The following is a 26632-nucleotide window of genomic DNA, read 5'->3' as shown; positions in this document are numbered from 1 at the left end:
TCGGCGCTTTCGTGTCGGGAGGGAGATGGGTGGAAGAAACGTGGGACAGCAGAAGGCAGCGGATCCTGCGAGGATGCGGACGCGCGGACGCTCGCTGGTCGAGGGGGTCCACGGCGACGCGCACTGAGGAGATGGAGGAGGATTAGGCGCGTCCACGAGGGGCGGGCGGCTGGACCCGTCCTGAACAAACACCCGGCGACCGCGGCTCGTGCTGGATTTTCTGATCCCAAACTTACAGTACCGGGACTCGGGATCGCGCGTTTCGCGCACGGACCGCGAGTCTTTCATCGTCAGCGCATCACAACTGAATTCCTCCTCCGACGTGGGGTGGGAAGGAGGGGGGAGTCCCTGCGGGGTCCCTGTCACACAGGTAAGAGCGATGGCGAGCGGTTCATCTTCGGGCACTTTCACACGTGAAGTTGCGTCCTTTGCGCTGGACGCAGTTCGAACTGTTAGATCGCAGAGCCTCGGAGACGCGCGTGGGTTCTTCATCTTCATCATCATCATCATCATCTCCCCAGATCATCATGTGCCGAAGTGAGACGCTCAGTACAGTAAAGTGCACCGGCTCCCCGAGTGCGCTCCCCCTCTTTAACAAGTGCGTAAATACGCAGCGATCGTAGAGCCTGCGATGAAGCAAGCAATAGAGAATACGCGTTAGTGCTGTTTTCCGGGGGGGGGGGGGTGTGTACATGGGAGATTTGTTAGAGACACTGGGGCAAAAAACGTATACAGTGCTGTGAAATTATCAGAATAGGCATTCAAATGGAGGTAAAGACAGTTTTACAGATTAAAACATCCTTGAAGACAGTTGGCGACACGTTTCCCTGATCTGGAGTGTGAATCAGTGTTTCTTAGATGAACAAAGTGCGGTGGGGATTGACTCATATTTTCATACTGAAGGAATATTTATTTATTTATATATAGAGGACAGAGAGAGACAAGAGAGACAAGAAGAGGAAGAGAGGAGATAGAAGGAGCAGTGGTTTTTTTAAACCAGCTTTTCAATGCCATGGTGTGAATCATTTGAGACTGTGGAAATCCTCAAGTTGTAAAAGACACAAAAACCCACTTCAGGGATAAACAACTTTCAGCTTAAATCATTGCTAGTGATTCCCACACATGACTCCATGTGGTATTTACATTCTGTTCTGCTGTTAACTGGCACAAAGCTGCATTCCTCAACCATCATTGTCAAGCGCTCATGAACGTAAGGGAACGGTTTTCGCTTGACCTGATCCTGGCCGCACAGGGATGCACTTCTCTTACAGAGCACACCGTGCTTCGTGGACTCTAGGTAATGGGAATTTAATAAAGGAGCCTCCAGCTATCGCTTTTCTGGATGGCTGATTTGCTCCACAATTAGGCTGCGGCAATTAAAAATGACTTGACGAAAGCAAGGAAATTGGACAGCTCCCCTGGATAATGCCCAGCAGCGCAAAAACCGGGCAGGAGCATAGCCGTGTATTGTCTTTGTTCACATGGTTAATTTTTAAAAATGGATTTTTCACCATTTTCGCTTTGTCTTGGAGTCCAATAATCTCTGTGAGCAGTGCAGTTGAATTGTTTGAGGTTTCTGCACAGTGCTGAAATGAGAGTTGAGCTGAAATGAGAGTTGTGCAATGATAATAAAAGTAATTATAAATACAGAGACAGAATTATGCAGATCCCAAGACCTGTGGAACTGCTGAGGAGAAACACAGTGGTGCTTTTCAGTCTTTCTGATGAGAAACGCTTTCCATATTGCTGTGATTTGAATATCTCTTCTCCTTCACAGCTGTGTTTCGTGGGATCACTTTACCTCGCTGCTTGCATCCTTCAAACGTGCATTTGGAAATATCCTTAGTCCAGGGTTCAGAGGTGCTGCGTTTCTTGAGCAATCATAATCAACATAACAGTAGCTGGAGTAGAAGTTGAAATGTACATGAACTTCATAGAAAACAGCACAAAAAAGTGATTTTGGCTCATTTAATTTTTTATCTGATGCTTTTCTCCAGAGCAACTTGCAACATTGTGTTTGTATACTACCTACTTACTGTGATTTACCCATTACTGGGTCAGTTTTTACTGGTGGAACTCAAGGTAAGAATCTTGATCAAAGGTCGCCCAGCAGAAGCTGGGATTTAAACCCAGATCCTTCCTTTACAAGCACATGGCTCTGGCTTTTACTCTACCTGTGACTCCTGAAATATCATAGTCTTGGTAAAACAGCTGGTAGTATAGTGGTTAGAGCTACTGTCTTTGGACCTGAGGGTTACAAGTTCAATCCCCCCTCTAGCTGTAGTACCTTTGAGCAAGGTACTTACCCTAAATTGCTCTGGTAAAATTACCCAGCTGTATAAATGGGTAAATGATTGTAAGCATGTAATAATCGTGACCTTAACATTATAAGTTGCTTTGGAGAGTAGTGGCAGTTAAATGAGTAACTGCAAAGCTTTAGAATTGACTGCCACACCTTTTGTATGTAATGACTCGAAATTATATTTCTTATTTTGGGCAATTTACACAAAGCTAGTAGCAATTTTTATGTTTTGTTTTTATTTAATTTGCCCTTTCACTAGATTAAATGGAAAAAATATTCTGTCTGCTTGACTGTGACTGAGGTTTGCGGGTTGTGCTCCCTGCTAGTTTTCCATCTGAACAGTCACACGGTTCCCTCGCGGAGGGAGATGGGGGTTTAGGAAGGACAGTTTCCGCAAACCCTGCTGGGTCTCCGCTACCCTAAGAATGACCTAGGCTGAAGCAGCACCCAGGGGGTACAGTGGGTAGAGGTGGTAACTGCCAACTCATTTCTGTGAATGTAAATCGGTCACAAAGAACAGAAGGTGGGTGGGTGAGATCATCGCCTACCTGGCTGACAATGCCAGCACCCGAGGTACTCCCATGGTCCAGGTCCTCCACGGCACTCACCGCTCGTTCCTGGAGCCAAGCTGCATGTGAGAATCAGGAGTCCCTGCCCGATGCCCGATCTCCCCATCTCGCAGCGTCTGCCTCCGCTGCCGATAGATTGGATTTCACAAGTTCGGCATTCAGTTCACGCCTCGCATGAGGGCGTTGCGAATATTATGGATCATATCAGGGGGCCACACATTATCCTTCTCTGCCTAATCCTTTTCACTTTCCCTTTGACCTGACCACCGAAGAGCAGAGATTCTGCTGAGCAGAGAAGCAGAGTCACGCAGCCCAGATTTTTGATTGCAGGCACTTTGAGGTTGAGAAGAGACAGAAATAACGTATAGCTTTTCACACCTGACAGCGGAATGCATCATGTGCATCCCACATTATTCTGCCAGTCACCCACAAAGTTGAGATGTCCGTAAACCACTGTACCTAAGGATGGAAACTCTTAACTAGTCACTTTTAGGCCACACAGCTGTGGTGCAAGAGGTCCATAATTCATAGTCGGAGCTGTGACCCACTAGAGGAACGAGGTGAACTAATCCATCCTGGATCTGAAGCACTTACACTCTGTCATGAATAATGAACTTGACACAGCCCTCGTTACATCCCCTCGAGTAGATCTTTTTGAGTTTGTGCCTTTTTTTTGCAATATGAGCTTATGTTTGGTTTCCCCAAGGTTGTGCTGCAGTCCTTCACACGAGTTGCCTTAACAGAACAGTGTTGCCCTTCCTGTTCGAAATGGCTCAAAGTCACGTTTTCGGCTGAGCGCTGAAGGCAGCCGTATGTTTCCCACCGCTGTACATGCTTATGGCTTTTACCTTGCTAGGCACACGAGGCGGTATGCTCCCGGGTGGCGGCGACATCTCAAGATGGATACATTTGCAGCACGAGATGAAAATGTAAACAGCTCTATTACACGTCAGCAGTAAATTTCAGAGCTCGTCTGAGCTGCAGAAGATCTGGGTAAATCCGCTAATTTGTTAATACAGCACACTTATTTAGTCCATGTACAAAATTACACACACACTTCGTTTGTAAAATTACTATAAATACACAAAAATGACATTGAGAAGTCAGTCTATATTTTAAATGTAACTTTTTGACTTTTTCCACTTGCCCGAGAGTCCAAAGGAGCACGGGTCCATTCAGGGTCTTGCTGGTCCATTTGTGCACAAAGACAGAAAGGGCTCAAATTCTGATTGGTGGAAGGTTCTGGAAGGATGCTGGCTACATGAAACGCTCCGGAAGGCTCGTCTTTCTTTCTGCCAGGAGGAGGCCATGCGGCAGGCAAAGGGAAGTAGTGAGTAATCATTCTGGCTGGTGTTACCACTGTCAGTGAGGACAGCGAGTGTGGCGAGATGCGAGAGGCTCTGCCAACATGTGTGGCAGTCGGAGATTTGACCAGCTCTGCAGCAGCTCAGGGCTCTTCGGCTCTGGGAATGGTTTGGCTGATGCAACAACATTCATCCACCCACCAGTCCACATTTTGTGGCAATGTGTAGTAGAAGGTTTTGCACAGCACTCTGTGTGAGACTTCCATCACAAAGGTTCTGGTGGAGGTAACTCCTCTTCCCTAACACCGAGAAACGGTGCACTGAAAAGGGTGCCCAAGCAGGCAGCTGTGTAAAGCGGGCAATGAAATGTCACGTCTACAGTGGCGCGGAAGAGCGGACAGAGTCGCAGAAAAGTTCCCAAACAGGGATGCTCCCTGGACGGGGGCCCCTTTTCTGGAAAATGCCAGCCCGATCCGCCAGGCACGTCATATCACCAAGGCCCAGGCAGGCGTCTGCACGCGGCTGGGCAACTAATGCATAATTCCCGAAGGTAGAGTGCTGGAACGAACACAAGCCATTTTTGAAGGCTGCTACAGCAGGGCGCGGAGATGACGGCCCCCGCCTGCAGCCCGCTTGCTCTACACGCTTCCATTTTATTTTAGTGGTCAATAAAACGGTGTCCGGGGGGCCGGCGTTTGCGATCGCTCCGGCGGGCGTTTATCGACCGCTTTTTAGTTTATAGCGGCTTGTTTACGGCCCAGTCGTAAATCTTGGAATGTAAATGTGCCCGGAGAAACACAAAGTATAAATAACTAAAGACAGTCCATTTCCTAACAAAATTTTAATGCATCACTTAATATACGTCCCCGCATGCCTCCTGCTGAAGAGGCGGGCGCTGGCGAGTGCCATCTCTCTACTCAATTAGCATGGGTCACGCCAAAAGAGCTTCTTTGACCACAACCGCTAATGCCTTCATCAACTTGAATCAAATAATACTGCCATTGTTTTATAGGTTTTATGTGCAACATTTCATTTGTCATTATTTCATGGACTATAAATTGCACAGGATATTCAGCGTCTTCTATAGGAAACTTATTTAGATTTCTGGGAGTTGTACACATGGCAAAGGCCACAGATCGCTTGGAGGAAATGGGTAGTTTTTTTTTTTTTTTTTTAGATAATTCTGGGTTGCTTTTTTGTAGGTACTCCAGAAACGGCGTCTAGCTGAAACTTTGAGAAAACAAAACTGAAATTTGTAGCGATGTTAATGCAAGGCGCTCTTTAACACGCTGCTGATGCCGGGGAGGTAAGAAGAGAACAAAGTGGTGCCACTGTTCTTGCCTGAGGCACAGGGTCTCGTGGCGAAGCTAAACGGCACAGAAAGAACCCGCGAGAGCGGTCTTGCCAACTTAGCAACTTTGTTGCTGGATCTAACAACTTTTTGGAATTCCCAAGGTGTTCGTGTTAAAAGAAACTACTGAGAAGTCGCTTTTAGCAACTTTTAAAAGTGGATTACATCAAAAGTGGACTATGTGCTGTATATATATCCCCGGTCCCGTCGCTGGTCTTGAGCTAGATAACCAGCTTAATCTGAAATGTTTCAAATGTCAGCCAGCATATACAAAAAAAAAAAAAGAAAATAATAATGAACTGGGGAATAAATCTACAAAGACAACAAATGAAAACAAGTCCTCGATTCTGTGTGGAAGAGATTTGAGAAGCGCTGTGGAGACAACCAGGTGGTAATGACAGCTCTGCATCTTGTGTGCTCCACAGAGGGCTCGAAACAATTGTTTTTGTACATATCTGGGAAAAAAATAAATGTTTTTTTTCCCCATACCCAAGGAATATAGTACACATTTCCTTTGGGTTTGTTCTTCTGTTCACAGTTGTTTTGCTGAGAGTCTTGAGTAAGTGGTTTTGGCCTTGCTGAACCTTCAGCAGACTAAGGACAAAATGGTGATGCTCTAAGGCAGATCTGGGTGAAGGGGTCACCTTGAGATGGAAGGGGTGCAAAGGGGCACAGGCTGGGAGATGAATGATGGCCATATGAGGCTGTTTTTGCCCATCGGGGCCAGGAAGTGCAGGGCAAGCTTTGATTTGCCAAGAGTTTCAGCACTACAGCAAATCTAGAGTAGTTTTACAAGAGCATGATTTAGGAGCGGGGGGAAAAGCAAAAAAGAAACTTTGACTGGTGCCTCTGGAGTGATGCTACCCCCAGCCTCCCCTCCACCTGCACTCCAGCACCTGGACTGTAGGAGTACCGTTCCGCACAAGCGCTTTTCCTAACGTAGCCGCTGAATCATCTTGCAGGTGAGAGAAGACAGATTGGGAGCGACGTGCACCGTGTTCCCAAGCGGAACTGACCGTGGTCATCTGCCAGGCCGCCGCTCGGGTGGGAATGAGTACCACTTACTGCTTTGGGCAGCAGTGTGAAACAGTGGCTCATACTTCTCAACTGGCAGTACTTACAGAACCACTTCTCACGAAACGTTGCAACCAAAGAGGAAGGAGATCACAAGGGACAGCCAAATGTGGGCATAGGTAGTGTAGTGGGGGTGCCAGCCTCCCAAACGTCCTACAGTATCTTCTCCTTAATCTGCCTCTGCTGTCTGTGTCACAGCTGGATATCGGCTTCCATCCCAGTGGGAGCAAGGACTGGGGATTGTGGTGTGTAGTCACTGAAAAACACTGTACCGGCTGCAAATCACACTTGTTCATGCTTTAAGCGACAGCTTTCACGGAGGGGGGAGGAGAAAAAAAAAAAAAAAAAAAAAAAAAACACAAACTTGCCAAGTCCATTTGCCACACTGCTCCTGCCATTTAAGCCACAACGAAGTCGACAACTCATTTAGCGCGAGGCAATTTGGCTCTCGTTGCTGCTCATAGGATCAGCAGGCGACGCATTAGCCATAGGAAACACGAATCCCTCTTGCCTTGGAATGGGATTTCGGGGGTAAAACAAGAAAAGGTTACTACACCTGGGGGATCATCCCATTTGCTCTCGAAATACAGTTTCCCCAAGCAAAAAAGCCAGCGACACGCAGCACTGAACAGGCACAAGTCAGTCTTTCCCTTTGTGCAAGAGGCAGAGAAATAAAGTCAATACAGACTGACACAAAGCAAGCGGGAATCAAATGTCAATGTGAAGTTTGCAGTGGCTGGGGGACGAGGGGACGAAAGAAGGGCTGCGGAAGCAGGCGCATGTGGGGAATAAAGTGTCATCTTGCTTTCGGCGTGGCAAATGATCCTCAGCCATCCTTCTCAGAGCTTTACAAATCTTTCCCGCAGTATGCTGCTCGACCACAATCGAGGGAACATCCCTGATGCACCTCACTATCAGAGCAGGGCTAAGAACCAAGAAAAATATTAATATGAGCTGTTACCGTTCATTTTGTTTATATTTTGTGTTGAAGAACCTGAAGATGCATCACACTTGTCTTTATGCCACAATTTGTCTAATACTGTCATGGCTGCTCTTTCTACCCTTTTCCCACTTACAGTTATTTACTTGGCTAATACTTCTCTCCAAAGCATTTTACAATGTTAACACACACACAATTATTAACCAATTAGAGGAGCTGGTTAATTTCTACTGGCGGCTCAGCGAGTAGTGCTGATGTCTCACAGCACCTGGGTGGTGCGAGAGGACGTGGGTTCGATCCCCACTTAGTCTGTGTGGAGTTTGCACGTTCTCCCCGTGTCTGTGTGGGTTTCCTCTGGGTGCTCTGGTTTCCTCCCACAGTCCAAGGACTTGCTGTTCAGGTGCACTCATGGTGTGAGAGTGACAGAGTGTGTTCCACATTGACTGTAGGGATGAGTGACCCATTTTAAGTAGTGTATCTAGGAATGTAAGTCACCGCGATGAATAAGGTTTGTGGGCTGATAACACTACATAGAGTTCATTGGAAGTCGCTTTGGAGAAAAGCATCTACTAAATAAAGAAATGTAACTCTACTGGGCCAATTCAAGGGAATTGCCTGGATCGAGGGTACTACAGCATGAGATGAGATTCACACCCGGGTCCTTCAAGGCCAAAAGTGACAGCTCTGACCACTACGCCATCCACTACTTCCACTTATAGAGGAGATGCGCTTAGATGTGATGCACAGTGTTGATAATTCAATGAAATTCCTCTGCAGATGCTTATCCAGAGCAAATAAGTTCATACAGATTCATAACAGTGAGCAACTGTGGACCCAGTCCAGGTTACGTACCTCTTTTTTGCAGACGTAGTACAACAGCGGTGTCGTTCCTTGGATTCCAGCCCATATCCTACTGGATACAAGTCCAATCCCTTAACCCCAATGCCACCTGCTACTCCAGGCAGCTGGGATGATGGCAGATGCTGTAAGGGTTATGAGAGCAGCCTGTGTGTCAATGCAGAGAGCGTGTGAAAGTGCAGCATAAATGATCCTGAGTGATTGGTGGCTCTGCTGGGGCTGATCCTGGATTTTGGAATGCCCCATTTAACAACAACAGCATCATTAGCTGCTGACCGGATCCGCGCTTGTCCGGCCCTGTTCAAACACTGAACACAATGGATGGTCCTGTCAGAGGAGCGTTACCCAGAATGCAACACACATCTGCAGAACTCAACAGGCACTTTGTGAGTTCAGTGCATAGCTCACTTTCCACATATAGATATGTGCTTGGCGTTTCCAGGAATAAACATTTACCCAGCAGAATGCAATTTACCCATTTGCCTGTGCTGCTGTGGTATAATTGCCTGTACAGCGTGATTCATCGACGTGTATCTTTACCCCGTCACCCTGCAAATGGAAAAGATGCGCGCCACAAGACGTTGCTCCAACGAAGTCGGGGTAGGAGGGCAAGAGCACCGGGCTGAGCAGCAAAGACTGGTCCAGTCTCCTGCTCTGCTCCCTGGACCTGTCTGTTTGTGGTAAAGATGAAAGGAAAATGGTAACCTATGAAAACACGAACTCGACGACAGCAGAAGAAAAAATAGTTTTCTATAACCCGAGAGTCTCCTGACAATAGCTTTTCAGGTAGAACTTTGACAGCTAAAGATCTGCAGGCGAAATGGCTGTTAACCTTTACTTCTGGTCTTTCCAGCGAGACGTGGGGTTTTTTAATGGGGTTTCCGCCGTGGGTGGCTGCCAACGGGAGCCGAGATGGAGAAAAGCCGGGCGAGCATTATAATGGATTGTCAGCCCATACAGCGACACGACTGCGATTCCATCGAGGGATTTACCGCTGTCATTGATGGCGGTGCACTGTCAGGCTGATGCTCTCCGCTGCTGTTATTATTTTCCCTGCTGCAGACGGGGAACTCGTGAATGTTGCAGTCATCGCAAATGAGTGTAAAATCTCCTCAAAGTGCCAGTACTCCAGGTTAAGACAAGCGAAGAGAAAGCGAGCGCTTTGTTTTGTACAACTCCACCTTTTCCGCTATGATATTCCTTACGTTTACTTGTGGTTGGGTGTTCGGAACTACGAGAACGCGCCTTGTCTCTTGTAGTCGTGCTGCGGGGAGCTGCTAGGTTGTGCCACTGTTAATGCCTCTGATGATGCGTTGATCACGGAGGAGAAACTCGTAGCCACAACAAATAAGACTTAAGAGCTTTCCGGGGTGATTGACATTCACGTCAGCTCTCCGCGCCTGTATCCCCCGGGTGCCGGCTAAGAAAGCCCATGTGTACCGAGACCTTGTGTGGATCTGGGCTCCCGGCCAAGATCTGGCTCAGAATGAGGGGGACTGGGTGAGGAGGATGAGGGACGAGGGGAAGCGAGGAGGGGAACAAGGGGCAAGCGAGGCTAAATGCTGACAGAAGCACTGTTTAGTTGGCGGAGCCGTCAGCTCGCACCCCGATAGCAACGTCCGGGCCGAAAACCCCGTTAGCCGTCCGAGAGATACGATTGTCTTCTCTCCGTAATGGCCAGCACTGAGCAGAATAGACCTCTGTAGACACATTTCTCCATTTAAGGATGATAAGTAGTAAGGTGATATGCAAAGACTGGAAGAAAAAATGGGAGGGAAGTGTTTGAGAGCGAAAAGAAAGGCATGATGCAGGCCTAGACCGAGTGCCCAAGTGGCCTCCGTCCTTCCTGTATGGATGCCAGCGTTGGTTTGTCTCACGGCATGAGCATGAAAGCACCCGGCTGGCAGCCCTCTTGCACTTCCTCATACACATACATACACACACCACCCCCTACCTTCCAGTTACTGGCTTGGAAAATTAATTAGGGCACGGCTGTCTTCTCCCCTGTCACGGAGCTTCGGCACATTACCGTGGCGCCAATGATCGGGGTTCGAAAGGGCATCGGGGGCAAGCTCTTCGGACAGCCCTCATGCTGATGTGCACTGTTAAGCAATTCTGAACCAATCAATTTTGAGAGAGAGAGAGAGAGAGAGAGAGAGAGAGAGAGAGAGAGAGAGAGAGAGAGAGCCGAGTCATTAGTTCTTCGTTCCTTGACTCGGTAGAAATGTAAAATATCCACACTGACTGCATATAGCAAACAAACTCCGATACAGTTTGAAAAAAAGCATTAAAACTTAGAGGATGCAGTAAAATGCAAGCCTATGCGCTGCGTTTTCCAACCCTGCCATGTCCCCCCCCTCATAGAGAATTTTAAACCTTCGTGGTGGTGTCTTTAGTATTGTGTCGCGTACAAGTGGAATCCAGCAGAGCATGAAATGTGTGTAGAGAAACTGCGGTCCACAGAAATACTGCGAGGGGTGGGATTTTACACTCTGACTTGTCGGTGCGAAGCGATGAATCGAGGGGGAGGGTCCCGGGCCCGCCGAGGGCGCTTGTTTCGTGCTGCAGAATTTCACCGAGCTCAGCGCTCGCTTCGGAAGCGCCGGGCAAGAGCACCGCCGTACAGTTCCGCTCCCCCCCCCCCCCGGGAGACCCAGAACAAATAAATAAATAAAAACAAATTGGTGGGAGAAATCGTACAGCTGTCAGAATGCTTTTAAAATAGCACCATTTACAAGACGCTCTCAGAGGACGTCTCATGTGTGAAACAATGGAAACTGTGGGGAAGAGGACTTCACAGTGCCAACTCCGCAATGACGCTATATATTAATCTGTGCTTTTTAATATTTATTGTAGCGCTGCAGATTTTTTTTTGTACACAAAATGTCTTATGTTGAAGTGTTTGAATTGCAATTTTACTTAGTGATTCATTTATCTGACATCCCCAGCTTTCAGTGTTAGGTTTATTTATGCAACAGGTTCATTTCTACTGTACTCGTGCTTAAGGGTACTGGGCTAGGAGCAGGGATTTGAACCTGTGTCTTTCGGCTGGAAAGCAGCAACCTTAAACCTTTTGCCACCTGCTGACTTTCACTGTTTGGAACATGCGCAAAAAACAGTGGACGCAAGACAGAGGAGCACGGTTGCACGACCATTTCCATGCATTTTGTTAACAGTCCCATGGAAGCATATTGACACAACACTGTCAGCTGTCATACTGAACCCGGCATTTTAAAGCACTTTCCTTCATTAAAGGAAGAGTGTGAATTAAGAAGTTCTCAGAAAAGGAAAGTAATGTGAAAATGTAAATGAATTAGAGAACAGATTATGCAAATGTTAATTATAACTTGGCTGAAACTCACGGGGTGAGGCATCTTCATCCCAGAAGAAACAAGGACGGGGCGCTTATTCGCTTGCTCGCTGTGGGCCTTGCTGCAGAGGAGTGCGGTGTGCGCATTTACCTGGGGAGATCTCTGCCAGCCCTAATAGAGACATACAGCCGCAACCAACGGCGGCCAGCCTCGTCATATTTCTCCCCGTCGCGCCTCCCTTCATTTTATTACCACGGATGAAAAGGAGACGGATGAGTCCCGGCTCCAATCTGACTGCTTCTCCTCCCTCCCCAGGGTTGCCGGGACGCCCTCGCGCCGTCAGTACAGTCATGGATATTGCCTGCTTCGGCCTCGGCCCAGCTTGGTGCCGCTGAAGTAGGCCCGAGGGATCCCGGGTGCGAGCGCCGACCATCGTTCCATAGCTCCGTGTTTCTCAAATGAGCGGGAGGAGCTGCAGGAAGAGGAGGTGTGGATGAGGGGCGAGCGAGCAGTGTGGGAAGGAGAGTGGGATGCTGGGATGATTGAAGAAGGGGAAGGTCAATAGGCCCCAGCTCTTCCTGTTCTAGGTGTCCGGGGCGGCACACGAGAAGGTGGGAGGGGGGAATGGCCAAGCCTTTCTATAGACTACAGCGTTTCCTCCGGCGGATGCAGCTCTTCTTCCTCTTCCTGGGCGTGGCCTACATCATGGCGGGCAGCGTGCTCCTCCTGCAGCGTGCCAGCCTGGTGGTGTCTCAACGGGGATCCAGTATACTACCCCTACCTTCCCTGCCCTCCCCACCTAGGGCCCTGGCAGCACCTGTGGCAGGGCCCCACCATAGCCGGATGGCACCCAGCGAGGGGCAAGCTGAGGGGCAGTCTCCCGATGGCCGGACGGGGCCCCATTGGCTCGTGTCCCGGAACTTGGAGATCCGGCACCTCCGGCGGCGCTGGTTCCACAGCCTCATGAGCGAACAGGAGACCCCCAGGGGAGATGGAGGGCCGTTGCAGCGGAAAGCCCACCACAAGGGTGAGTAGCGATCAAAGAGACATAAAATGTCATACAAAGAACTTCCCATGACAAAAATCTAGCGTAAATAAAGCGTCACTCCTGCAGTCCACTGAGTTTGACTTCTTAAAGTCTTCGCTATGTCAAGAATTTTTTTTTTTTTTTTTTTTTTTATTGGTAAGGCACCTATGTTGGTTGCTTCTTGGATGACAGCAAAGAACGTGGCCTCAAGGGGACGGTCTTCTACGATTTTCGGAAGATGTCCAGCACCTTGTGCCAGGACACCTGCTCGGAGAGGTACCCCTGCTCCGCCTAAGGAACCAAGTCTGCGACTGAGGGATGTTAGAACTTCCGTGTGTGACTTGAATTAAGGGCTGCTGGAATGGCGTTTGGGAAGACAACGGAGAAGCTCCAGCTGGTGGAGCTGGCGGGACAGGAGCTTGGAGGGAGGCCAGCAGGCGTGAGAGGGAGGGCCGGAGGTGATCCGGGGAGCTGGGGAGGCCACGCGACGGAGCCTGCCACCTGTTCTGGTTCCTGCGGCATCATCAGGGAGAGCTTCCAGCCCGGTTAATTAACCCCCAGTGCTTTTCGCCTAGACCTTATTTAATGACACATTGCAATTTGAATGACTTTAATTCTGAAGCCACCGTCTGCTTGGGATCGGTGCTGGAACTGACTTGCACTTCATACTGTTGTCAGAAGAGAAATTCTGCCCATCAGAAGTGTATTTTAGCAGTAAATGCAGGATCATATTTGCTGAGTGCATGTGCAGTAGAATTCCTATATTATAGTATGGCTTGTTCCTTTTCAAAGAGAATACAACACAGTGCGAAGGATGTTCATACAAATAAAAACAGACAAGGGGGAAAAAAAACAATAATGGTGAAGTGAGAATATAACAAACGTAGGGAAATACTGTAAGAAAAGAAAACAGAGAAAACCCCACTTTTATTTGCATTGGCTGGATAGTATCACTGCAATACTGTATTGAAAGGCATCCCAGTATGTACCTGTTACACCTCAGGGTATACTCTGCAATGCCCTCCATATGAAAGGGGGTTATGCTTCCAGTTGTAGACACATGCTCGCCATTTTGCTCAGGTCCATGTCTACGTGGGATGCGTCAGACCACCCGGGGATCCCAATTAATATAAATTTCTGCAAGGTGTATGTTGCTTTGGAGAAAAGCGTCTACTAAATGAATAAATGCAAATGTAAATAAAAATGAAGCGTGTTGGGGAAGGTTGCCACGGTAACAGCGGGATGCTGCGCGCGGTTTCGACTGAGTGGGAGCACGGGAGCGGTTCGCAGAGGCGCCCTTTCTAGGCCCCCACGGCCTTTCGCCACCCTGGAATAGAAGTGCTCCCATGCTGTGCGTTGCGTGCGGCGCAATCACGATGCTGTGAATAGGAGCCTTTGTAGCTTCTGAGACGTGAAAACTGCGGTTGCGGGTAATTTCGGAATGGCCCATTTCACAGTTCAGAGCGCAGTGAAAGTGCGATGATGAAAACAGATCGAAATTGACGGAGAAAAGCGCCGACACGGGCGCAAGGGCAGGAGCGTGCTGCGCTGAGGAACGGCTAGAGGGAGCACTTGGGCGCTGCGAGCTGAGCTGGGGTCTGGAACTACACTGGATAGGTAGCTACAAGGGGGTTAAGCCAGTGGGGAAACTGGCTGAGGTACGAGGCTCCCCCCTCGAGCTGGAGCGATAACCAGATGTTAACCTTCGCCGGCAGGCATAAAAAGGGAGGGGGTCCCTCATGCAGCTGTGATCGCACGCCATCGCTGCGCCCGCACAGGAACCCGGTTCCCAGGCTGCTGCTCAGCCTGATCTGGCAGGGATGGCTGGCGCACAAAGCTCCCGCTGGTGCCAGTCCCTGGCACACGGCGCGCACAGATGCTGTTTAAATGCAACCACCTGCGGCGCATTACGGGAGGGGAACGTGTGAGAGGCGCCGCCACAGACAGAGGCGTCCTCATTACGGTTGCCCCCGCGCACATATCCCGAGAACCGCGCGTCCGCAGGGCCGCTCGTCCTCAGATCCGTAGAAACGCGCATCTGCAGGACTAGCAGCTATCGCCGTCTTCAGATCGAAGGAACGCAGTGCATAGCACCCTGTCGATGCTGTATGCCTTGCCGGCTGCACTGTTTGAGTATTACCGAAATAACTCCAGAAACCCTAACCCTCATTATATACCAGCGGGCAAGCGAGCCTATGTTACATTTATTCATTTAACCGATGCTTTTCTCAGAAAGTGACTTACGGTTAATTACCACTTTACTAGTGGGTAATTTTTACCGTACCAATCCAGTGCAGGTACCTTACACAAGGATACTGTAGCTGGAGCAGGGATTCAAACCTGGGCCCTTAAGACGCTAAGTGACAGCTTTAGCCATTACGCCACCTGCTGCTCCCGTAAAACAGACTTACCACCGATGAGAATCTTTCTATAAAAAAGTATGCATTATCATGTGTTCTGAAAATAATCTGAACTGCAGTTTTAATTTTGTAGTTCAGTCTCAATAAATGATCAGCTGGTGTCAGGGCAACAGTATGGTCCGGGGTTCGAAAGAACATCTTCTCATAACCGAGTACCCCAGCAGCCACCCAGCCTTCTCTCCTCTCCCTCTTCTGCTGCAGCGGGTATCAGTTCGCTGGGCTGGAATACGGGTCCGAGTGCCACTGCGGTAACCGCATCAGCAGCCCGCGCACACGGGAGGAGGACTGCAACCTGGCCTGTAAGGGGGAGAGGGGGTTGCCCTGTGGAGGAGTGGGCCGCCTCTCTGTCTACAAGGTGGACGAGGTGCTCCCCGGCCATAGAAGATGTGAGTACCGGATGTGAGGAGGGGCTTCGCGGGCTCCTCCCACTCGTTGCTCCACCCGCATAAGTAGATCGGCCCCGAAACCGTAACTTGGCCTCACACCCCTGCCAGGGGCTCTTTACTCTCCTACCATCGTGATGATTGAACCGCAGTGTGCGCTTCAGCACCATGACACACAAAGTTTCATTCCTCGAGCCTTTAGACTGTACTGAACAGTAAATGTCCCTCAGAGAAATCACTTCTGCTTTCTCATACATGGTATTATTTTGCTCACATTTGAAAACTTACAAATCATATAATTTTACTGCACATCCATTGACCCTTATATACAAATCACAGTGCATTACTGAAACTACTATATATATATGTGACCAACTGAATGCAAGACACTGCTACCTCAGCAATAACTCTGCTGTTTTCTTATTTGGTTTTAACTAGTAACTGTGATAATTTTATTTTATATTTGCTTATGAAACCTTTATTGGCTGAATGAAGGAAAAGGCCCAATTGTCCCTATGTGTCAGAATCTGCACAAGATCACTGGGAGGCAGAGAGACAGGGAGTCTTCAGCTCAGTGATGCCGGTTATTTAGATGCCATTTCATTATTGCACTCAGCATGCGCTGGAATGTGCCGCCGGGCAGCGCTGGTGTTTGCGCTCTGGTGCTGCTGGAAATAGCTCTGTGGAGCACTGCGGGCGGAAGCTGGAGATGAACAGAGACGACACTCGCTTCTCACCGTCTCTCCTTCCCCGAGACACACGAGACCACGCTTGCAGAGGACCGCTCGCGCACTTATTAGGAAGATGATCCACTCGAGCCCAAAGGCTGACTGTCAGCACATCAGCACACGAGAAGCAGGGCAAAAATTAACACTGCAATCTGTAAATTAATGCCACCGCCCATCTCCTGCACCACGGAGTTAGAAGTGAACAAAACGCAAAGGTCTTGTTCACTGTGACGCACGCTCTTCGCGAAGGAAAGGAGCGTTTCAACTACGCGCAGACATGATCAGGTCTGTCAAAATTCTCAAGGCAAATTCAACATGAATAAAACAAAAAGAGAGACCTAAATAAGGTGAAAATAACCTCAAAAATAAGATAACTCTTTATACTATGCTGTTTTATTTTAAGGCACTGCATGAATTATTCACGGCTCAGAAAGGAAAGGGCTGTTTCAACTGAACACGGAGAAGCTCAAGTTAGTTGAAAATTCTAAGGTTAAGATGTCAGATTAAAAAAAAAAAAAAAAAAAAAAAAAAAAAAAAAAATGCTGTCATGTTTACAACTCCTCTTTTGAAGTCGTTAATATAAGAAAGTTTGCTGTTATGACACAAGAGGAATTTCGTCTCCCCATTTCACAGGCAGCTTCTACACAGGCGGTCCCCGACGTACGACGATTCGACTTAGGATGTTTTCGACTTTGCGATGGTGAGCTGGCGATAGACATTCAGTAGAAACCGGACTTCAGATTTTGAATTTAGATTTTTCTCCAGGCAGGCGATATGCGGCGCAATACTGTCTCGTGATGCTGGGCAGCGGCAGCGATCCGCATCTCCCATTCTGTCACGCAGAGGTGTGTATTAGATGTATTAAATGCATTTTCGACTTGGGGTTGCGTTCTGCGAAACCCATCGCATCGTAAGCTGGGGACCACCTGTATATTTTATATTATAATAGTACATATTCACAGGCTGCAATCTGCCGAGAAGACTGACACAGACAAAGCAGTTCTGATTTTCTGAAGCTGCAGCTCCTCTCAGCTCCTCTTTAGTGGATCAGAGCCTTGGGTGTGTGCTACACACCTCACCCTCAGCACTCCTGCTCCCGTGAGACCCCAACTTTCCCTGACAGCAGGCTCTTCTCCACCCTTTGTCTCCAGACAGGAATGTGCGCTACAGAGGCTGCTTCGAGAGGCCGGACAACGCCACGGCTGCTTTTCTCTTCCACACCCTGCAACCCAACCTGACATCTCAGTCCTGCGTGGAGACCTGTACGGACAAGGTGGGCTTCTCCTGCGAGGAACGGCATCCATCCCCCCGCCACCGTCCCCTGGGGCTCTGCAGTAGTTTTTCCCCCCGCCTTCCCATATCCATGCAGGGAGATTACCATTGATTGGCCGTGCTTTTCAGTCCTCGGACTGGATAATGGTTCGCTCGGAGCACTCCTGATGAGGGTTTGATTTTCCCGGAGCTCCTGAACACAATCTTGCTGTTTAAACTTTAATGCGCCTCTAACCAGAATCAATGTGTTCTGTAATCAATCTTGCACACCGGTTTGTTTGGCGCATCGCACGGAGCAGATCCCCAGCCCCCCGCGCTCATCTGGTCGCCGTACTGTGTCCTCCGACACGGAGGCTTGTCCCTTGCGCTGCAGCAGAAGAGCGACTTGCATGGCGTATGTTCTGACAGTGGGTTGACTCTGCAGAACACTGATAGGGAGCCTAATGCTTTAATGACCTTTTTGAGCCTCATATCTACAGAGCCAGAGGGTAGCAGTAGAGGGGTAGAGAGGGTACTGTAGCAGGCAGAGCTAGAGCTATTGCCTTCCACTTGAAGGACCTGGGTTCAAACTCCCAATCTTTCTGTAGTACCCTTGATCAAGGTACTTACCCTGATTGGTACAGTAAATACCAGCCATCTGCATAAATTGGTAAATCATTGTCAGTCGCTTAGAGTAAAAACCTAGCATTGTAAGCTGCTTTGTAGAAAAAGATGTATACAAATAACAGTGGCTTAAAAGAGTTTGGATGCCTGTGCATAATCGTAAAGTGTTACCCTGGAGCAGATCTGGCAGAACAGCAGCCGTAATTCCACAAAAGTGATATCATGGGGCTGTAAAGTCAGAAATGTGAAATCCATTCCTTCTCTGAGCATCATGTGGTCAGTTTATGTCAGCAGGAATAAATAGGGACACGCTAAATAATTGGAGTGGGCTGCATTGTCTTACATCAGCTTTTTGGACTCGGCCAGCTCGCCATGTACATCGATTGAAACCGCAGCAGCTTTAGTACCGTAGAATATTTTCACTCAGCGAAATTAACAATAGCAGGAGCGCAGTGTTAATGCAACACGAAGCGTGGCTCCGGGACCTGTCTGGTAACAGCACACAGACTGTGGTCTCGTACCTTTGCTTGGCGAGGAGAGAATCGGGTGCCAGTAGTTTGCAGTTCTCGGTGAACCAGCCCCATTCGAGCAGACACCAGCACCTTTGAGTCCAATGCCTCACACACCCCGAGCTGTGTGTAGATGTGCTGGTGCGTGTCATTGACCCTGTGAGTAACATGACCCCCCCCGCCTGTTTCAGCTACGTACAGTATGTACGCACACACACACACACACACACACACACTAAAGGATTCTCCTTTACACACATCCCATCCTTACACACACTCCCAGAGCAGCTGCTCAAGTCTTGCACATGTGCATCCTGATGTTAGCATGGAGCCTACATACCCACACATCGCCCGAAACCGCTTGTCCCATGCGGGGTCGCAGGGCGCCGGAGCCTAACCCGGCAACATACCCCCTACCCTGAAATACTTTGTAATACATGTTTCAGTGTTTGTGTTCAAGCCTGGCCTGTTCTATTGGAAATGACATTTTTCTTCTTCTATCTCTTGAGTTCCAGTTTTCTACCAAACATTTTACGTTACATTTTTTTCCCCAAAAAATTCCTAAAAGCATTTCAAGTCCTAAACATGACCTACTTCCTATATTAATCAACATTTTTGTCTTAAAGGGCAAAAAATGAAAGTGAACATCTCCATTGCTCATTATAGGATTCTTTTCTATTTCTTCTGTTTTGTGACCTTGCCAGGAGCTGCCGCTGGCCGTTCTCAGAAGACCTGACTGCTTCTGTGGCTATGCCTCCCGCCACTTCACCCTCCATGAGGCGACGCCGGAGGAGCGCTGTGCACTGGCCAACACGACAGGCCCCCAAGTCCCCAAGGACCAAGACTTCTTCCAGGTGTACCAAACGCCTGTGCAAGGTGAGCCAGGGAAGGTAGGAGGACTGGTGGGCTGGTGCACAATTTAGCCAGAAGCCTTCGAAGGAGTTGCGGGTACCAGCAAGGTGATATCTCAACTAGCCTATTGTAACTAAATTTGAGCAGCTGGGAGAGCCGTACTTTAGGAGCATAAAGAATGCCATGATTGTGACTTGTGACCTACAGATGCCAGGTGCACGGACAGGAAGTTCTTTCCAGAGAAGTCCAACCGGCTGGTGGCGCTGTCCAGCTTCCCCGGGGCGGGCAACACGTGGGTTCGACACCTCATTGAGCTGGCCACGGGGTACTACACAGGAAGCTACTACTTTGACGGCACTCTTTACAACAAAGGTGACCGTCGTCATCACATAACAGACCTCCCAACTGGTTTCTTATCCATACATTCACGTTCAACCACTACTACGGCTAATTCTTTCACAGCGACCTCAGAGCACAAGTGCATAAAGTCCCTTACTGAACTTGGCAAGACTGCAGAGACTAAATAACTTAACCCTCACACTGTCTCTCAGATGTGCCTTATTGGGCTTTTATTAAATTTTATAAAAATACAAAGCTCTAACATATTCTAAAATTATGCATCCAAATCCCATCCGTGCACAAGGTAGCTTAAATGGAATGCATAATCAGTTCCGGCTTTCAGAGTTTGAACTTTATTTAATTGAGTGCCATTCATTCTCCTTCTCCCACATTCCCGGATTTAAGAGAAAAGGCCGAACTAGTGCCGGGTGCCAGAAAGACGGGCAATGTGTTTCCGAGCTTGAGTCCGTTCTGTTCAAAAGTATGCTTAATGACACAGTCTGAAATGAAACTATTCCTTCTTGGTATTTGGGAGAAAATCCTTTTAAAAAAACCCACAGAAAAAAAGCATTTAAAAAACTCAGGTGGATGGTAACAGTATTTTCGTAATTGCCTTTCGAAGTTACAGCAGACAACTCTGTTGAAATGGATTCGGTGGATAAATCTCCACACTCAGCAAGCTCTCTGTAATAGCCTAAAGTTTCTTTCTACCTGGCAGGATGTAATTTGTGTTCTTGAAGTTTTAGAAGTTACTTTCTTGGCCACACTGAGACAAAGCAGAAAGAAATATAAAGACAGTATCCCGTAGAGCGGTACCGCAGCCGGGCTCTGCAGAGCTGATGATGGTCCTCTCAACCGATCCATTCTGTGCAGGTTTTAAGGGCGAAAAGGATTACTGGAAGAGTGGAAGGACCATCTGCGTGAAGACCCACGAAAGTGGGAAACGCGAGATCGAAATGTATGACGCGGCCATCCTGCTGATCCGGAACCCCTATCGCTCCCTGATGGCAGAGTTCAACCGCAAGTGTGCTGGCCACCTGGGCTATGCCTCAGAGCAGCACTGGAAGGGCAAAGGTACCAGAACCACACTCGGTCATCATGGTCCAGCTCTTAACGGTGGTCATCTAAAGGGAAGTTGCTTTTAGATGTGCTATCTTGTGGAGAGATTCTCATGACATGATCCTTCTGCAGTCATACTGTATTCGAGACTGGCTACACTATGGTCACGGCACAGTAACTAATTGTGGATGCTTACTGGTTGTGATATAGCCATGACGTGGTTTCCCACCTCTTGCAGAGTGGCCGGAGTTCGTGAGCAGCTACGCCTCCTGGTGGGCATCCCATGTGTTGGACTGGCTACGGTTTGGTCGGCAACTGCTAGTGGTCCACTACGAGGAGCTGCGTGCGGCACTGGTCCCTAGCCTGCGGGCTGTCACTGCCTTCCTGAATGCCAATGTCAGTGAAGACCGGCTGCTGTGTGTGGAGAGCAACCAAGATGGTCACTTCAAACGGCCACCGGGGGACCAGCGGCGTTCCTTCGACCCCTTCACCCCTGACATGAAGCGGCTGATCAACGGCTACATCCTCACTGTGGACCAGGCGCTCAGGAACGGCAACCAATCCGGCCTGCCTCACGAGTACATGCCCAGATGATGGGAACCGCCCCCTTCGTTCTGGGCACATTCTGGACAGAGATGGGATGGGACAACCGGTGAGGTGTGACCGCTTTGTTTGGTTGCCATTGCTTTCAAAATGACCTTCCTCGTTCAGCTGGCGTTTCGCCGCTCTCTGCCGGGTGCCAGAAACGCGTAAGCGATCTGGAAGCACACCCTCGAGCAAGGTCCAATCGAATGAAACATCGGGGAGACGATTTACGAAAGATTAGACCGGATAATCCGGGCCTCTGCTCTCTGATTAAACTACAGAGAGAATGCCAGATTGCTGGCCGCGCGGAAATTTCATTTCCACACGTCCGTTTCCATGCTGTGAGCGAGAGGAAAAAGTGTAACTGAAACGGTGGAATAAGACAGCGTCTAATCTCTCACAATAACGCTGCCGCCGGCCTTGCTCTACTGGAAGATAAATTATATCATACGAATTTACGTAATAACACGCAACATTTTTTTCCAGCCGTTACCACCTTATCCTTAGATGGGTTACGTTTGACTTCAAAGCACACACCTTACACGGTGTATGTGGTGCTTACGCTACGTCCACATAGGCATAAAAATCTGCAGTACAGTTTCAACCCCCAGCTAACTGCAGAGGTCCGGGCACCGGCACACTGGCATGGTGCCATGGAACCAACAGATGCGGGGGTCTTGAGGGCATTAGGCACTCAACAAAGCCCCCCCAAAGCCCTGCACTGGAGGGGAGATGTAGATGGAACAGGAATGAGGGAACTGGAATGGCTAGCCTGCCACACCCCCCACCACTCATACCCCGATATCCCCCATGACCCCCAAACAAGCCCAAGGAGCACTGCTCTGCTAATCCCTTCTGAGCTGATCAGCAGAGCCCCGGGGCATCCAGATGTGACTGGCTCGTCGACCGAACGGAGCGGCCCTTTGGTAGGCTTTGGCTGAGAGTAGGTTTAAAAACAAACACAGAAAAAAATTGTATTAGGGCAACTCTGTGAGTAATAGTCTAATTCTTGCGAGGCCGCCAAGGAAATGAGTCAGTCGACGAAACTCTTGAATTTCTATTGCCTGCATTTTGTGTGGAGTGCAGTCCAGTCCAGCCTCGGTGTCTGAAGTTACCGTTATATTTTTCTGTCTAAGATGCCATGTAATTCTGGTAGCCGTAGCTTATGTTCTCTTCTTACGCCACCTCTGCAACAGCCTGCAGGTCATGTAAACCGCGTGACATGTTCCGACCCATCCGATGTATGCGTCAGTGATGAACATGCCAACTCAGTGCTGTTCAGGGTATTCCTGGAAGGGGTTCTCATTCAAACTCCTCATTTTTCCTCTGTGATGTCATTGTTTTTTCTACAGCAACCAGGAGGTAGGTACTGCTAGGCCAGTTAAGAGGGGGAAAAAAAAGTAAAAAGAAAATAAGGTCTAAATGTGATTTATAATTACATTTGCCTCTCTAACTCAGTCCGGTGAGGTCAGTGTGCTTTGCCAGTCATCTTCAGATGGATTCATTTAGAAATTTCATTATGCACCATATGTTGTACATTGCTTTTCTGTATATACGTCAGCGCGTGTGTGTGCGCGTGTGTGTATGCGTGCGTTCGTGTGCGTGCATGCATTTGTCCTGGGCATCTTTGTTGTAAGAGAAGCTTACTCCATTCTCTGTACTAAAGATTAAATTGTTCTTTTGGATTCAGAGGACATTCACTGTAGCTTAGGGTCATGGCATGGAGGATGTTGCAAGATCTCCTTTTGTTGGAGGAGGTGGCGGACTGCATAACCAAAGGGAGACGTGAAAGGACACCCAACAGTGCTTTTTTTTTTTTTTTTTTTTTTAAAGCAAAGGACAAACCAACTCGGTCCAGATAGCTCCTAGAGATTAGCAAAATCAGATTCGCTCCCTCTGCTGATCCTTGCAGCTCCTTCTGCCATGACAATAGTTTCTTTAAAAAAAAAAATAAGGAAAAGACAAAGGGGCCGGTCCCCGGTGTTCAATCTGTGCGCTGTAATTTACACACTGAATAATACATCGTATGAAGCACACGTGATCTCGGTATGTTTTTTGTCCACTTTTGTTATTTCTAACTGGTCCACACAGCTATGAATCCAACCTACTGTGGTGTATATGGGGCAACTATGTAAGCAAGCTACTTGTTTCATTTTACTGACATTTTTCAAAACAGTTTTTCACCACATTTCTCTTACAACATTTTTTGTATACTAAGCTGGTGTAAGGTAAGCGCTGCTGAATTTACTCATTGTGACCACTTGCAGTTTTCTTGGTAAGGGTGGGTATGGAAGGGGTTTACCACTGTTCTGCCCACATGCGTTTGGATTGCAAACACAGGCAACGTGCAAACACTGCACACCCTGACCTGAATTTGAACCCATGTCCAGACAGTCAAGGATTTATGACAAGACAGCTCATCTACTGCACTATGTGAATACTAAGCTACTTGTAACAGCTCGGGAATTTTTCCTGCACCAGTTCAGAGTAAACACCTTGACTGAGGATATAGGAAAACAAGGTAAGATTTGAATATAGGCCTTTTAATTGCAAGTGGAGGACCGTAACCTCTATCCCACCTCCATTCCACTATGATATGTATGGTATGATAGTGTTTTGTAGGAAACTCCTTGAAGGGTGTGGTAGAGACCACTTCCACAACTGAGTATGCAGGTCATCGGGCTTTTAACAAGGCAGTGACATACTGGCAGGAGCCAGAGGTTAGGTGTACAGGATATTATGGTCTATGCATTCTCAAAGAATAGTGGAATATAAAAGGTCTCCACCGCTACCGACATTCATTGGGGTATAGGTATTTATGGAAGAGAGGATCACTGACGTTCTTCTGATGGACTAACGCATCTGTAAGACCTGATGAAAAACACTCCAAAACCAAACACACCAGTTCAGACACTAAAATGAAAAGGGTTTGGGGGCAATTTCTAGAGTATACCTCATCATGTATGCTGCAGCCAAAGGACTTCCTTTATGCATTGAGACAACTGAAATTCCTTGCACTATAAGGTGCTACCAATACCAGTGCATGTGACTCAAATACATGGAGGAAGCAAATGCTGTCTGATTTAGCAGAACATTCCCAGATGGTATTTCAGTGCTTCCCCTATTAACCCTTCAACATGTTGTTGGGAGCTCGTATTGCACATTAATGAGCTTTCACAGGACTGTGAATGTACTGTATGAGACAGATAAGCTCGTGGAATCCCGTGTTCTCATCTTCTGCACAGTCCTCCTCCAATACTATTGAGTTTACCTGGGACCCCACCCCCTCATCAACCCATGAGACTTTCCTTAAACTGCACTGGCACTTAGGGAATTGGGGTACGGCAACCCTTCCCACTCTTCACAGAATGGTGATCTGACACTTTATTTGCATGTTTCTTACACAGCAGACTTTTTTTGGACATCCTTTGCATTCATGAGGCTTTCCCACAGGGTGTGAAGGTGGCCTGTCATAGAGTACTGGCTTGGAGTTCTCACATCAGCCATGGGTGGTAGGAGCCTATAATGTGCATTACCATCCATTGGCCAAGTGACAACTGCGCAATCAACTCCTTCAAGGAGCCACCACCACGCAGGACTCTGGAAGTCTGGATAGGAAAGATTTCTTTAAGCAGCAGCGGAACACGTAATGTACAACATTTGTTTAGCCTTCCAATTAGAACAATAATCAGCTCACCAATGGACTAGTACTTTCAAATAACAGGTGGTGTGCTAGAAAGACAAAAGCCTTTTTTTCACCCAAAGCCCATGGCTTTGTGCTTGCTCGGAAGAACAGATACTGTTCAACTGATGCATCATCGCCCTCTGTTACCCAGTGGCAAAAAGTCACAAGAAAAACAGAGGAAATCAATGAGGAAAGCAGCTACTTGACATGGAGAAGACCAAACAGCAACTAAATGACAGGTCTGGAGTTCCAAGATGGGCAGTGCATTGGTAAGTCAAACACTGTAATAGCGCACACACACAGTCCGAAACCGCTTGTCCCGAGCCAGAACCGGAGCCTAACCTGGCAACACAGGGCGCGAGGCTGGAGGGGGAGGGGACACACCCTATATGGGATAGCAGTTTGCTGCAAGGCATCCCAAGCAGGACTCAAACCCCAGACCCACGAGACAGCAGGACCTGGCCAAACCCACTGTGCCACCATGGCCCCCGTAATAGTATATTTAATATAAATATATTTATAACATATACTTTTCAAAGAGGACCCCGATAAGCAGAATTATGCCCTGGTGTTCCTTAAGAGCACTCAGAGAAAGGGCAACCACTGGAAGTCTCTGGAAGCCCACAGAGAAACTGATACCTTGCTGCAAATCTTTTTTTGGCATTTGGGAATATTCACGGGGTCACTTAAGGTCATAAAGCAGCACTCCCGACTCGTACTGTTTAGCACGTCTCTCTCCGTGCTTCTTTTCACATCATAGTACCACAGGCCATCACCGCACACATTGTGCTGCATGTCCTTTTCAGAAGTGCTGCACTGCTAGTTTGTATGAAACCCAACATCCACCGCTGGGCCTTGTGTCATTCGCTGCACTCTGACACCCCTTCACAGCATCTACACGTGTACGAGGTGAGATGAAGTTCTAGGACTAATTTATTTCAAATAGTGTATATACATCACTTTTACAAGCTGTTCCCTTCAACGTAATCACCCCCAGATGATGTCAGAACTTCCCTCCTATTTTTAAGCAATGTTGGAAGTCTTCAGCTGCGATGGGATGAAGTTCTACTTTCTCATTACTATGGATGCTTGGAGTGGCATCAAATCTCCATCCTTTCAGCTTCGTTTTCAGGAAGAAAAAAAAAAAAGTCACACGAGATAGGAGTCAGTCACTTCAGAAGATTTGGTATCATAGAAATGTTTGTTTCTGCCCAAAATTAAAGTGGTGACACGACAGAATCCTAAGGATGTATTCTACTCTTTAACATAAATAAGAACTTAGAACTTTTTGATCACATTTCATAAAAACGTAAGGCACGGCAGATTCATACTAAGCACATTCTTCTCACACTGTTAACTCCAGATACAATAAATTGTTTTCTCTGTGCGCCGAGACGGCTGCAAAAACCAGTTTTGCAACATGACAAATTCACCATATGTACACGTACGTACACACGCGCA

At 48.0% G+C, this 26632-nt stretch overlaps 1 protein-coding gene across 1 annotated transcript; it reads left to right on the top strand.

Annotated features, from left to right (window-relative positions):
- On the top strand, window positions 1–23518 carry wscd1a (WSC domain containing 1a). Its single transcript, XM_018748339.2, has 9 exons — window positions 1–370; window positions 12025–12736; window positions 12898–13012; window positions 15358–15542; window positions 17419–17540; window positions 19356–19527; window positions 19711–19875; window positions 20716–20916; window positions 21140–23518. The coding sequence occupies exons 2-9, from the start codon at window positions 12334–12336 to the stop codon at window positions 21493–21495; spliced, it is 1719 nt and encodes a 572-aa protein (XP_018603855.2). The 5' UTR covers window positions 1–370; window positions 12025–12333; the 3' UTR covers window positions 21496–23518.
- Window positions 23519–26632: the final 3114 nt, after the last annotated feature.

Source organism: Scleropages formosus, chromosome 10 (assembly GCF_900964775.1).
Source record: "Scleropages formosus chromosome 10, fSclFor1.1, whole genome shotgun sequence".
NCBI lineage: Eukaryota > Metazoa > Chordata > Actinopteri > Osteoglossiformes > Osteoglossidae > Scleropages > Scleropages formosus.
The sequence above is the reverse complement of the archived record's forward strand: the minus strand, read 5'-3'. Positions and strand labels throughout refer to the sequence as shown.

Excerpts from the sequence above, each read along its gene's own strand:
- wscd1a (XM_018748339.2), top strand. The coding sequence starts at position 12,334 with ATGGCCAAGCCTTTCTATAGACTACAGCGTTTCCTCCGGCGGATGCAG. Across the intron at positions 13,013-15,357 it reads CAGGACACCTGCTCGGAGAG|CGGGTATCAGTTCGCTGGGC; the intron begins GTACCCCTGCTC and ends CTTCTGCTGCAG. Across the intron at positions 19,528-19,710 it reads GTACCAAACGCCTGTGCAAG|ATGCCAGGTGCACGGACAGG; the intron begins GTGAGCCAGGGA and ends TGTGACCTACAG.